General features: G+C 38.2%; 1 protein-coding gene and 1 long non-coding RNA gene across 3 annotated transcripts in view; one reads left to right on the forward strand and one right to left on the reverse strand.

Moving 5' to 3' along the window:
* The window catches only part of SCOC (short coiled-coil protein), a 44,377-nt gene extending 43,279 nt beyond the window's left edge, over positions 1 to 1,098 (reverse strand). Inside the window, exon 1 of one of the 2 annotated variants that reach the window (XM_053216941.1) lies at positions 946 to 1,098. In XM_053216941.1, coding sequence (XP_053072916.1) covers positions 946 to 1,015 — 70 coding nt within the window. In that variant the 5' untranslated portion in view covers positions 1,016 to 1,098. The remainder of the gene's footprint in view (positions 1 to 945) is intronic. The other variant, XM_015073614.3, reaches the window with a different exon arrangement.
* Positions 1 to 15,393, forward strand: part of LOC113601427 (uncharacterized) — an 87,467-nt gene that overhangs the window by 33,724 nt on the left and 38,350 nt on the right. The gene's annotated exons all lie outside the window — the stretch shown is intronic.

Consider the following 15,393-nt stretch of genomic DNA (forward strand, 5'->3'; position numbering starts at 1 on the left):
AGCCCCCAGCATGTTTACGCAGTGCCAGGAGGGGAAGCTTAGCTCTGGCTGGCTTGCTGGCGGTTTGTGCTAATTGTCTGGCTGCACTTTAAAAAGAGGCTTTTTGAATCTGAGCATTTAGGGAGAAAGTGGAGAAGCGTGGCTGTATGAAAGAGCAATTGATGTTAAATATTCATGGTCTGCTCTCTGTTAATCAAAATCAGTAACCCCCATTGCTTCACTGCCCTCTTGCTGGCTTCTTACTATGATTGTGCTAAAGGAACTTGGATACAAACAATGCCAACAACACACACACACACACACACACACCACAAGACGTGGGTGCTTATGGGTTTGAAGTGTTTCCAGTTGACATTGTGCAACTCAGCATTGTCTGTTTTCTCTGGAATGTTGAATGAGCCATAGTTATCCCTTCCGTCAGCATTTTAGAACCACTACCCTCCCCTTTATCCTTCTCTCATGTTGAATTCACCAAACTTTGTCCTTGCTTAAAAACAAGGCATTTTCCAAAATAATTCTTAAAGTGAATTGCAGCATATTTTAGTTCAATTTTCAGAGATGATAAAATTGTTTTACAAAATAGGGAAGAAATTGACTATAATTGAACAAAATATGGTAATAATATCATAAGTTGTTCTATGAACAACATTGAGGTTATATTTCCTGGGCTTTTAGGAAATAAACATTATTTATTTTTATTTGTTGATTTATTTTAAACGAAGATGTAATACAACCACAGAAACTTTCTAAATAATCACTTAATTTAAAAGGAAAAGAAAAATAGCTCTTACACAAAAGTTTTTTGTTTTATTTTGTAACTATATTTTCCAAGTTTTCTATAATGAGCATGTTTCACCATTAAAATAAAAGTAAGTTATATTTTTTAAAAACTGAACAGTCGCCGAATTTTATATTTCAGAATTCATCAAGTGCTTTCTTCCTTACCTATGTCATCTGTAAGGGAAATGTTGGTGAATGTGCCATCCTCCTCTTCCTCTTTGCTGGACCCCTCCATCCTGCTCACTGCTCAGGCCTGTTAGTGAGATAAATGAGGGCAGGGAAAAACGACTGTTCTCCCATGTGATCACCCTTGTTAAATCATTAATAAATGAGTGTCCAAGCAGGTACTATCTGATCCTTGCACTAGCCACCTTCTTCCTGCTTTCCACCTGAGAGGTTCTTACCTGGGTGTTGTGTTCCTAACCGGAAATAGTTGGAGACCCAAGTTAAAGAGCTATAACCCTTTACCTGAAGCTGTTGAGCTGGCATTACTGCTCTACCCTGGCTAAATGCCAAACCTTGCCTTTAGTCCATTGACAGTTTGCTTGAGCTGCATTGTCTATGAACGTTGTCCAAAAAGCACTGGAATGAAATTGGGAGAAGAAATTGAATTTTATGTGATTGGCATATTTTTGGGACACCTACAATAAACTTGTCAAGGATTTTGGTTAGTGACCTAGCAGCATGACTTGGTCACAGAGCCTCAATTTCCTGTCCTACATGATGATAAATCTTTTGTTAAGGATTAAAAGTGGATGCCATGCACTTGATAAATGTCAACCACAATAATGACCACAAATGATCAGACATATGTGAGGAAGTAGTATTTGCTACATAGTGAGCTCATCAGTGCCCTCTCATATTACTATGTCTATACCTCACCCTAGGAAAGTTTATTAAAATGACAGATCTCCCTTCTCTATTTCTGGAGGAGCCCAAGGGAGGGCATGATGGCCTTGCCAGCCCTTAAGCCAAGGGCCCTTTGTTAGAGGAGGAAGCATTCTTTTTTTTTTTTCCTCTTAATGTTTATTTATTTTTGAGAGAGAGACAGAGCATGAGCAGGGGAGGGACAGAGAGAGGGAGACATAGAATCTGAAGCAGGCTCCAGGCTCTGAGCTGTCAGCACAGGGCCTGACATGGGGTTTGAACTCATGAACTGTGAGATCATGACCTGAGCTGAAGTCAGATGCTTAACCAACTGAGCCACCCCAGTGCCCCTGAGGAGGAAGCATGTTTTTACAACTATTTTTCTTGGTCACCTATATTGTCAGATACATAGACAAGCCCAAAACTATTTTAGAGTTTCTCATTATCACTTTCAGAGGAAAAAAAAAAATCAACCAAATTTAATGAAGAATTTTAAGCAGATATCAAAATTGAGTTGCTACATAATATGTTCTGCCTTAAGTGCTTTGATACATAGGATTTTTTTTTATCCACCTGAGTTCATTGTTGCTATATCAAGCAAAATGGATATAAACTGCTAGAAATCCTGAATGTTAAAAAATTAAGTTCACTAGAATAGAATTCCTCCCCAATTTTCTAATTACAGTCTACAAATATTGAGTGCCTATTTTGTACAAGCTGGGGACTTTGGAGGGTTCAAAGTAACAGATGGTTATTGCTGTCAATAAGCTTATAAAACAGCTCAAAGGCAAGAGTTCTGGAGGTTTAGAGGAAGGGAAGAGTGTGTCTGGTTGGCAGATCTTAGAAAGGCTTAGAGAAAGTGACATTTGAGATGCCTGATCAATGACAAGTGGGGTCTAGTAGGCAAAAATGCTTTCTCAGTGAAGGAGCATGTACAAAGGCCCAGAGATGGGAAAGCAGTAGGCACATAGAGGGACCCAGAGTGGAAGACATTCATAGCTAAGAAGTAGGAGATAAGGTAGAATATAGGTTAAGGTCATATCTAAGAGTGTTTTGAATGTCAGACTGTGTTAGTCCAAGTCCTTTAAGAATTGGACTCTTAGATGAGATTAAAAAGGTGAGAAAAAATAGGGAGGGAGCAAAGAAAAGACCAGGAGATCCATCAGACTGTGATGCAAGACCAACCCAGTGAGGACAAAGCAGGAGGGAAGGTCTAGTTTATCTTTGACACTAAGGAAGTTTCAACAGGGTTGTCAAAGAGTACTCTGGCCAAAGCTGACCATAAGAGCAGTCCTGTGCCTCCCAGGAATGGCCTCCCTTGGCATTCCTGCAGCTCTTGGCTACTGGGTGGGAGCAGCTGGTGGGAAGTGAGGCCTCTGTGCAAACGTGGTGATGGATTTCAGAGCACAGCAGCTGGGGCCTTAGTCAATTACACTCCCTGTACTTGAAGGTCTACAAGGCACACGTTCATGGCCACCATATGAGCTGCTTTTTCTAGCAACTCTGTATATAATCATGGACCAGTACTTTAGGAAGCACAGAAATACCTCTCTTGCCTGATCCTTCCTCTGTCAGTCCTAGAAATAATAGCACACACTTAAGTAATACCCTGTGCTAGGCAACAACCATGAGGTAGATGCTAATACTATTCCCATTTAAAAGATGAGGGAGCTGAGGCATGGGAAGATATTAAATAAAAGACAAGCAGTGAAATGTGTGGTAAAGCTGGGAATGGAAACCCTCTGGGTGTAGATCTGTGCTCTTAACCACTGTGTTAACTACTCCTGATAAAATTATTGGGTAAGGGAGGGGATGAAAGAGAAGTAATCAATGTGGCAAAAGAATTTAGAAACCAAAGGGTATGTTTGGTTTAATTGTGTATGGGGGTTTTATTTTTATTACTCATGGCCAGTGGTACTTTTTGCCAGAATTAGCCTAAGTGCACGATTCTTTGCCTTTCTGATTACCTTAAAAAAGGACACTTATTATGAAGTATAAATCCTAATGGATGGGGGAATGAAAAGAGAGAAAACTCAAGTCAGTCAGCATTACTACTGTCTCCATAGTCTTTGGGCAAAAGTTATAATGGAGATGTTCACTTTTACCTGGAGTAGAGAATTATCCGTGGATTGAAATTATCCATGGTGAATATTTTCCCCTTTTTTTCTCCTAATAGTTTTATTGTTTTAGCTTCCATATTTAAGTCACTGATTCATTTTGAGTTAATTTTTGCATGTGGAGTAGGGTAGGGGTGCAGCTTCATTTCTTTGCATTTGGATATTAGCTGTTCTAACACCATTTGTTGAAGAGAATATTTTTTCCCTCATTGAATGGTCTTGGCATCCTTGTCAAAAATCAGTTGGTCTAGATGTTGGGGTTTAGTTTTGGAATCTCAATTCTATTACATGGGACTATATGTCTGTCCTTATGTCAGCACCACACTGCTTTGATTGCCATAGTTTTGTGGCAAGCTTTGGAATCAGGAAGTATGAGTACTCCAACTTTGTTTTCCCTTTTATTTTATTTTTTTAATTTTTTTTCAACGTTTATTTATTTTTTTTTTTGGGACAGAGACAGAGCATGAACGGGGGAGGGGCAGAGAGAGAGGGAGACACAGAATCGGAAACAGGCTCCAGGCTCCGAGCCATCAGCCCAGAGCCTGACGCGGGGCTCGAACTCACGGACCGCGAGATCGTGACCTGGCTGAAGTCGGACGCTTAACCGACTGCGCCACCCAGGCGCCCCTTTGTTTTCCCTTTTAAATAATACTTTGATTATTTGGGGTCCTTTGAAGTTCCATATGAATTTGAGGATTTACATGAATTTGACAATGGACTCCTAAATTTTTAATTAATTTTTTAACATTTAAAAAAATTTATTATTTTTTGAGAGATAGAGTGTGAGCAGGGGAGGGGCAGAGAGAGGGGGAGACACAGAACCTGAAGCAGGCTCCAAGCTCTGAGCTGTCAGCACAGAGCTCGATGTGGGGCTAGAACTCGTGAACCATGAGATCATGCCTTAACCCAAAGTCAGACACTTAATCGACTGAGCCACCCAGTTGCCCCAATGGACTCCTAAATTTGACACCAAAAACATGAGCAACAAAAGAAAAAATAACTTGGACTTCATGAAAATGTCGAAAGTGTGTACATCAAAGGACATTATCAAGAATGTGAAAAGGCTATCTACAGATGGGATAAAATACTTGCAAATCACATATTTGGTAAAACTTTAATTTCCAGAATATATAAATAACTCTTACAATTCAACAACAAAAATACAACCCAATTTAAAAAATGGCCAAAGAACATGAACAGATATTTCTCCAAAGAAGAGATGTAAGTGGCAAATAAATACATGAAAAGATGTTAAATATTATGGTCATTATGAAAATGCAAATCAAAACCACAATGAGATACAGTCTCATACCTACTAGGATGGCATTAATAAAAAAAATAACAAAAGTGGAACATAATGGCAAGGACATGGAGAAATAATCCCATCCATGGCTGATGGGAATGTACAATGATGCAGCCATTGCGGAAAATATTTTGGCAGTTCCTCAAAAAATTAAACATAGAGTTATCATATGAAACTCAGAAATTCCACTCCTAGAGTATATATCCAAAAGTAATGAAAGCATATAGTCACATAGAAATTGGTAGATGAATGTTTGTAGCAGCATTCATTATTCACAGAAGCAAAAAGGTGGAAGCAATCCAAATGCCCATCAGTGGATGAATGATAAACATATTGTGATATACAAATATGATGAGATATTGTTAATCAATAAGCAATACCAAAGTGCTGATGTAGGCTACAACTTAAATGAATTTTGAAAACATGTTAAGTGAAAGAAACTAGACACAAAGAGTCACATATATTGTATGATCACTTTTATATGCTATATCCAGAATGGGAAAGTCCATAGAGGCAGAAAACAGGGGATGGGGGGAAGGAGAGAATGTGGAGAGATTATTTAATGAGTATGGGGTATTTTTCTGGGATAATGGAAAGTTTGAAAGTAGAGACAGGTGGTGATTGAACCACATTGGGAATATACTAAATGCTACTGAATTGTATACTTTATAACGGTTAATTGCTTATTATGTGAATTTCACCTCAACTTAAAAAATAAAGATTAAGAAAGATTAGGAAAAAAATTATGCAGGGTTTGCCTGTCCCTCCATAATGTGAATGAAAGAATTGAGTTAAGTACCCTAAATCATAACATACTTTATTTACAGTTTCAAATTCAATGTAAGAGTAGTCTACAATTTGTCATAGAATTAATAGGGCTAGAATAGACCTTGTGTCATATCTACCACATCTCACAGAATTAATACGGTGAGAAAGGTTAAGATAAGGGCACCAATCTTTATTATAATACAGTCCACCATAAAAGAGGATTCAAAAGCACAAGCACTAAAGCGAATAAGGATACATAACAAATCATCGTCTCAACTTTTAAGTGGGGACTGTGAGATGTGTGTGTGTGTGTGTGTGTGTGTGTGTGTGTGTGTGTGTGTGCGCGCACATTAGTGGGTACTGGTGCTGGCTGGGGATAGCAGAGCTGAAGAAAGTGTAAAATGAAGACAATTCATAAACTAATCAGGATTCTCACTGCCTTTGTCATGATCTCAAAATATCAATATCAAGGGTGAAACACATTGGAAGCTAGTATTTACTATTGGCTTCCACAGAGCTTTTTAAAAGCAATAACCCAGGAAACATCTCTAAGGGCTCTGAGTACCAATTACGCCATCTGAAGTGCATGTAATCAGTAGATTCCTGGAGAGAAACTGGCATCTTTAAAGAAGGTGCTAAGCATTCCTCTGCTGTATAAAAGGTTCTCTTTCTTTAGGAGTAATTTCAGATGAGACTATTTGGATATTTTTGACAAATTAGTGCAAATTGGATTAATTCAGCCTATTAGCTACAGAGGGGGATGTGATGGCAGAACTTTACTTTCATTATATAGAGCTGATAATAATAGCTAGTGTTTATTGAGTGATTATACTCAGTGATAGTCTGTTTTACCAGTAACCATCTCATTATTCCTCACAACAACCCTATAAGGAAGCAGAATCACATGGACAAGATAGTTTGCCCAAGACCCACAGCCAGGAAGTAGCAGAGCCAGGATTCATACCCAGGCAGTCCAGGTCCAAAGCCCACACTCCAACCACTCTGTTATGTGGCCTCTATTTTACATAAGCCTTTAAACATCTGATTCATTCTATCTGATTCATATTGTATTTTTACCTCTACATGTTCATTTCAAAGATAAAGATCAAATACTAAAATATGTAAGAAAGGAAATATTAGGAAATTTTAGATTTGTGTTCTTCTTTAGGTTACTATAAACCAGGTTAGGTATGAGTGTGGGTGTTTGTTTTTTTTAAGTAGGTTCCACACCTAGCATGGGGCCCATTATGGGGCTTGAAATCGTGACCCTGGGATCAAGACCTGAGCTGAGATCGAGTCAGATGCTTACTCGACTAAGCCACCCAGGTGCCCCATTTTTTTAAAGTATAGTGTGGGGGGTTTTTTAAGTAAAAAATTTTCATTAATTATACCCTGTTGTAAATGAATTTATGTTTTGTTTATCACAAGTATATTTAAACTATATGTCATTTAGGTCATATACTCAACTTCATTAAATATACTTTAATATGCTAACAACTCACATCAAGGAGTTTTTACGTAAACAATTAGCTTTGGCAATTGAGTGATAAATAGAAACAATTTGTGACTTCACTGATGGATATTCCCTCATAAGACATCAGCCTGTATTCTTCAGCATCTGCAATAACATATCATGACATTCTTAATACATTCATTTAGGTGAGCATATAACATGTATGCAAATCCTGTTTAGTAATAGAATTTGATAGCAATTGGTAAAAAGAAATAAACATGTAATATATGTAATGCTTTGTGATTCAACACAAGGCCAAAAAGGGTTAAGTAATGTTAGTGAGTAGCTCTTGCTTTGCCCAATTATCTTTAGAGAGTCATGGAGCATAAAGATGGAACATTTCACTCCACCAGCAAACATTATGTGGCTTCATTGGCTTCAAGGGTAAATACTGTGTCTCTTTAAATGCCTTTCAAGATGCCCAATCCTGCTTGGGCAACACAGGAAAATTTAAGGCAAATTTTAACACATTTTATTTCATATATTGTATATAACTTTTAGTATATAAAATGTCTGGATTTATTCTACATTCATTTAAAAAATATTTATTGAACATCTGCTATGTGCTAGCCATTTTCCTAGACACTGGGAAATATAACAACGAATGAAACAAAATACTTTCTATCATAGAGCTTACATTCTTGATAGGGAGAAAGACAATGATCAAACACACACACACTTACATATACATACACATATACAAATATATATACTATATGTATATGCAAATACCCAAATACACATCCATACAATGGAGAGAAGTGTTAGAATGTGCTAGGAAAGAAAATAATGCAGGGTAAGGGAGTTAGAGAGTGATGGGAAGGTGGTGTTATTTAATATAATGTGTCAGAGAAGACCTATCTGTTATGATGACATTTGAGCAGACACTAATGGAGTTGAGGGAGCAAGGATAAGGACTCTGAAGGAAGAGCAATCCTGACAGACAGACAGAGCAGCAAGTACAAAGATCTAGAGGTGGGAGCAGGTTTGACATGTTCAAAGAAGGTGCACAAAGGACAGTGAGGCTTGAGCAATATCCAGAAATACAGCAGGGGGCTGTCCATGTAGAACCTTGGGATCACTGACCCAAGGTTCATTGACCATGTAGAGTCTTCAAGTTTCTTGAGTTTCACTCTGTGAGGTGGGACACATTATGCAGAGGAGAGACGTGATCTCACTTAAGTTCACTTAGAATCACTCTGACTGTAGTAAAGAATGTTGGCTCTGGTTGGAGAGTGGAGAGGGGAGGAAAGGCAGAATCAGGGAAGTGAATTAGAAGACTATTCCAATAATCCAGTCCAAGAGGTGGTGCTGATTTAGACTTCAGCAATAGCTGTGGAGGTTGTAATGAAATAGTCCAACTCGGCAAATTTCAAACTTGAAACCAATAGCATTTGCTGATGTGGGGAGTGAGAGAAAGGCATGAGCCAAGGATCACTCCAAGGTTTTTGGCATAAGCAACCAAAAAAGAAGATATCATTTTGGGGAGAAAGGGAGAAAGACTGTGAGAGGAACACATGGTGGGGGGGGGAATTTAAGCGTTTTCTTTGGGGCAGTCAATTTGAGATGCCTTTAAACATCTAAATAGAGATGTTGAGTAGGAATATGTGTCTGGAGTTCAGGGTAGAGGCTGGGGGAGAATTACACTTGCGAATTTTTCATGATAGATGGTATATAAAGCCATAGGTGAGCTGAGATCTCTCAGGCAATGGTGTAGACAGAGCAGAGGAGAGAATAGTTCATGCATGTCAACCCTTAGAAATCAGGAATATGAGAAGAATCAGTGCCAGGGCTGAGAAAGAGCAGTGAGCATGTAAGAAGGAGAATCCAAAAAGCTGTGTCCTGGAAGCCAAATGAAGAAAGTGTTTTGTTTTGTTTTTTTAATTTTTTTTTACATTTATTTATTTTTGAGAGACAGAGACAGAGCACGAGTGGGAGAGGGGCAGAGAGATAAGGAGACACAGAATCCAAAGCAGGCTCCAGGCTCTGAGCAAGCTGTCAGCATAGAGCCCGATGCAGGACTCAAACCCACAAACTGTGGGATCATGACCTGAGCCAAAGTCAGATGCTCAACTGACTGAGCCACCCAGCTGCCCCTGAAGAAACTGTTTTCTAAGAACAGAGTGATCAACAGAGTTAAGAGGTGTTGTCAGGTCAAATAAGGTAAGGACTAAGAAATGATCATATGTTAGATGTTCAAGTGAATGCCTGGTTTCAGTTTCCTTCTACAAAAATTTTCAACCAATGAGAAAAAGTCGTGGCTACAAAAATAAGGAGATGAGGAATGATCAAGAAATGGAAATTATAAAGAAAAAGGCAATTTGGAAAACACGAGCAAGATCTTTCCAGCAGGGTGGATTGAAGGCAGAGAAGAACAGGATGGAAATGTTCATTTCTGTGCCTCAGTAGCGGATCCAGAACTTCTCTACAGGAAGAACTCAAGGTCAGCATTCTGATTGGAAGGAGGCAGGTGCCCAGTTGCCTTAGAACTGCATTTTACATGATATTAAGAAAATATTATAGTCCTTATCAATGAATGGTCCTTATCAAAGCATCCCCTGGGGGACCACTGCCCAGATTTGGGGACTGCAAATATGCTTGTGTACTTATTTCAGTACAGAGCTGTTTGGTAGGGTATGTGGGGCCTGAAATCCATCCCATGCTCTGTTGGTAGAACCAGGCCCTAGACCTCACAGGCATGCCTTTTTCTAATTTGCATATATGCTAATGGTAACCCTACATCAAGGCAATGGAAACTGCTTTTTCATCTCCAACAGGCACAACTGCATTTAGAAATTAAATTCCTGTATTAAGAAGAAAAATTGCTAAAACTCACTTCTTCACCTGAAAATCCTTCATAATTTGTAAAGTGTTTTTCAAAGATGAGCTATCTTGATACTCACATCCTTATTCTTAGTAGGCATTTATTAGTGTTAATGTCTCCAAAGTCAGTTGCCTCTTATTATTAAATGTCTACTTTTGAGGAGAAAAATAAAACCATCAATGAAATATGACTTCAGTAAAATTTCACATGCCTTCCTAGGAACTAAGAAATTGAGACTTGCAGGTGTTGGAACTCTGCAGTCCTTGTCTGAAACACTTGATTGGTGGTTTTGCTAAGGTCAGTATATTATTATTCTGGCTGTGTTGGCTCCCTCTGGTGGATAGATTACATGAACATTAATTTTGGGTGCTCTTTAACAAAAAGCCTCAGTGTTTTGAAGCCTAGAGGGCTTGCCCATTCAAAGTGAGTAACAGGAGATTTCCCATTTTTATATGCTGTGTATACACAGGATGCCTTTGAGATCAGTAGGTCAGGAAGTACCAAGGAAAGGATATTCAGGGTAGCAGTGGTGATCTATAAACATGTGTCAGGTGGAATTGCAATTGATGGGCAAAGGCCTTTTTAAAATTTTGTTTTAACGTATTATATATACGTAACACACATAAACATATATCTGTATGTGTACGTATATATAAGGTGCAAATTGTAAGATTATAGATATATAATACATATCCAACACCCAGACCAAAATATTTCCAACACCTTAGGATACGGCTTTTTAAAAATTGATTCACTTATTAGCATTCAGGTCTATTTCACAGCAGAGAAAACAAACTGTAGGTGTGGAATCACTGTCATTAGGCCACCCGAAGGCACTGCGGGGAATCATTTGTTAAATGCATTGAGATGAAAATATGTTGGGGACAGAGGCTGACCCTGAAGTGTCACACAGGTATTACTATCTTCCACTCCAAAGCAAAAGTTACTCATTTTGTCTCTTTGCTTGGTCACAGTCTCCTTGTTTCCAATTCTATTCCTTCTCTTCAGTTCAGATACCTGGATGGAGTATTGTGTGACCAAAGCTGTTGATACAGAGAGGAAGATATTGTGGTCCCTGCCCTCCAAGACCTCATGGAACCATTGAGTTTAAAGCAAAAAGAGGAAATGGGTGATTCCAACCCAATGTGTTAAGTATGACAATGATAATAGCTACATTTATAGGGTATGTCCTGGCATCGAGCTTTTCTCTCAGGACATTACCTACATCTCCTCATTTGAACCTCATCACTCTTACATTACTTTACTGATGAGGTGATGAAAGCACAGAGAGGCTGGTGATATTCCCAAGGACAATATAGCTGGTAAGTGTGGCTGCCAGGACTTGGTTCCATCATCCACACGTGTATCCATTTCCTTGTGGCTGTTTCTCAAGTGTGGTATTGGAGGCACATGCAGCAAATGAAGGGAGCAGGGGAATCTTTGACTGTCTTGTCTGTTGAGTTGTCGAACCAGGAGTCACAATGAGCACTACAGAAAAATATGCAGTCATCGTCTTTCTCTCACACGGCCTTAGTGCAGCCCCCAACTTGCTATCTTACAGACTTGAGCAAAAGCTGGCAGCAGCATTGTAAAAATTCGAAAGTATGTTTTACTTTCATATGAAATATATCAAAAATTAGTCCAGTGCACACTTGACTATCCATTGTTATGACATGAATGTCTCCAAATCACAGATTATCACCAGAACCAGGTATCAAACAATATTTTTTTAGGCTTCTTTTTTTTAAGTTTATTTGTTTTGAGAGAGAGAAAAAAGCACACACACCCACATGCAAATGGGTGAGGGAGAGAAAGGGAGAGAGAAAGAGAGAGGAGAGAGAGAGAGAGAGAGAGAGAGAGAGAGAGAGAGAGAGAGAGAATCCCAAGCAGGCTCTGCACTGTCAGTGTGGAGCCCAATGTGGGGCTCAAACTCAGGAACCGTGAGGCTATGACCTGAGCCTAAATCAAGAGTTGGATGCTTAACCAACTGAGCCACCAGGGCGCCGCTTTTTATAGATTTCTATTTAAATTGACAAGTTATGTTATTATCACCATCTATAAGGGTTTTTTTTTTTTTCAGTCTTGAAAGCACAGTAAAAAGCCTTATTGTAACCTTAGGCAATTCCAAATAGTTCAAAATAGATCAGTATAATGGTGCAAAATTTTGAAATCCCACCTGAAGGTGGTGTTGGCATCTTTCTCCTGTCAGAATCTTCTAAAGCAGACAAAGCGTCGGGACAAAGATAGCTGAGTCTTCCCTCATAATTGCCAATAGATTCTTTTCTCCTCAAACATAGACAGATTATGTCCATCTGCATCACTGTGTTATTTTCACACTCAGTCTCCTCAGAGGACAAGGATCAAGTTCAACTTACATGAAATTTTATTTAGCACAGACTAGGTACAGGTGGGAATAGAATGATTGTAACAGGGTCTAGTAGTAATTATAATGGTTGTTACCATGTTCCCAATCTCTTCAAGCCATCTTACATGACATTAAGCTATGTTATAAAAAAGGAGGTTTGTGTAAGTGAGGAGAAAATAGTAGGTGGAACATTGAATAGTCTCAACAACAGTGCAGCCTGCGCACCTCAAAAGACCCAACCACATTGTGAGCAGTGATTTGGTTTCACCAATTTAATGTTGTTATTAATGTTTATTTACTTTTGAGACAGAGAGAGACAGAGCATGAATGGGGGAGGGTCAGAGAGAGAGGGAGACACAGAATCTGAAATAGGCTCCAGGCTCTGAGCTGTCAGCACAGAGCCCGACGCGGGGCTCAAACTCACGGATGGCAAGATCATGACCTGAGCCGAAGTAGGATGCTCAACCAACTGAGCCACCCAGGCGCCCCTTAATGTTGTTATTAGATTGAGCTTAACTGGGGTTATAGTTTGCTGTTACCATTTCATAGCTGCATAAGAATTGTAAGCATAAAAATTATATATTTTATATTTATACATATTCTTAAAACAAGAGGATAAAAGATGTCAACATTATAAGCTGACAACCTATGAGAAATTTTTCTTTCAAAAAGGGTGGTCTGAATATTCTTCCTTTGAGAAACAGTGTACTGTAACCCTTAGGCCTACAGAGGGAGACAAACCCAGGCCTTGCTCTTCAGGAGCTTACATTAACACAGCATTCATCATAGCAGAGAAGAGTGAAAAGTTTATACACCAACTGTTTTGAAGTCTCTACACTACATTTATTGCTATTTGTTTTTTCTACTCTTTGACACTCTTTAAAAGTTGCTACTCAGCAAATATTTATTTTCCGTATTTCCTATTGGGATCTCCTTGACATCTTGGTCAATTTTTTTTCAATGTGCATACAGTAAAATTCATTCTTTGTAGTGCAGTTTTATGGGACTTGACAAATGCATAGATTCACGTATGTTTACCACCCTGGTGCCACATAGAGCATTCCACTGCCCTAAAAGCTCCCTGATGTGGCCACTTTGTAGAAAACCTTTCCCCATTCCCCCAACCCCTGGCAACCAGTGACCCATTGTCTATCCCCACAGATGTGCCTTTTCCAAAATTTTATAAAGGTGTAATCATACCACATGTGGCCTTTGGGGTCTGATTTCTTTCACTTACAGAATGCATTTAAGACTTATCTAGGTTATTGTGTGTGGATCAATGGCCCATTCTTTTTTTTTTTTTTTTTTCCTTTTTTCTTTCTTTTGCTGAGTGTCCATTGTATGGATCTCAAGTTAATTTACCCATTACCCCACTGAAGTTTATCTTGGTTGTTTCCAGTTTGGGATGACTTCCAATAAAATTTGTGATAAACATTCATGTGTGTTTCAATTCATTTGGGGTTGAAATGCCCACAAGTGGGATGTCTGGGTCATGTGAGCATATACTTTATAAGATGACCAAATTGTGTTCCAATATGGTTGTACTATTGTCTACCCTCAACTACAGTGAAGGAGAATTCCGATTATTCTGCCTTCTTACCAGAATTTGGTACTGACAGGTTTTTTGTTTTCTTTTTTTTTTTAACTTAGCAGTTATAATAAGTATATAGTGCTATCACATCATGGTTTTCATTTACATTTCCTTGGTAACAAATGATGTTGAGCGTCTTTCAATACTTATTTGCCATTAATATCTTCTTAGTGAAATAACTGTTCACATCTTTTGCCCATTTAAAAAAATGGGTTGTTTCTTTTGTTATTGTTGAGTTTTAAGATGTTATCAATTCTGGATACAAGTTTTTCTCAGATATGTGATTCGTAAATATTTTTTCCCAGACTGTGCCTTGTCTTTTCATTTTCTTAAGTATATCTTTGGCAGAGCAAAGATTTGAGTTTTAATAAAGTCCAATTCATCAATTTTGTTTTCTTTTAGCATTGTATCTAAAAACTCATTGCCAAACCCCACGTCGTTAAAACTTTCTGCTGTGTTTTCTTTTGGACATTTTACGGTTTTACATTTTATAGTCAAGTTTACAATCTATCTTTAGTTAAATTTTCTCCAAGGTGTGGAATATATACAGAGGTTTTTTGCTTTGTTTTATTTTTGCATATGCATGTCCAGTTGTTTCAGTATCCATTTTTGAAAATACTACTATGCCCATTGCTCTGTCCTGGCACCTTTGTGCAAAATCAGTTGGCTGTGTTTCTGTGGGTCCATATATGAATTCTCTATTCTGTTCCATTGCTTTATGCACATTATCTGTTAGCTAATACAACACTGTCTTGATTATTATAGCTTTATAGTAAGTCTTAAAATCCTATAGTGTGAGTCCTCCAACTTTTTTTTGTTTTCAGTATTCTTTTGGCTATTCTGAGTCCTTTGCCTCTCCATATAAATTGCAGAATTGGCTTGTCATTATCTATAAAAAGCTTACTGTGATTTTGATTGAGATTGCGTTAAATCTATAAGATCAACCTGGGGAGAAATGACATCTTAATAATATTGATGCTTCCAAACCCTGAACACATTTTATTTCTCAATATATGAATGTTTTCTTTAATGTATTTTATCAGTATAGTTTTCAGCATCATTTCCACATCTTTCATGAAGCTTATACCTAAGTACTTCACCTTTTTTTGGTGTAAGTAATGTAAATGGTATTGTTTTTTAATATCACATTCCAATTATCAGTGTCAAAAGATAAGAATATGGTTTCTATATTGGTCTTTTAAAACTTACATACTAGTTTCAGGAATGTTTTTGTATATCTTTGTAATTATCTACATTGACAGCCT

The sequence above is a fragment of the Acinonyx jubatus genome, chromosome B1 (genome assembly GCF_027475565.1).
Source record: "Acinonyx jubatus isolate Ajub_Pintada_27869175 chromosome B1, VMU_Ajub_asm_v1.0, whole genome shotgun sequence".
NCBI lineage: Eukaryota > Metazoa > Chordata > Mammalia > Carnivora > Felidae > Acinonyx > Acinonyx jubatus.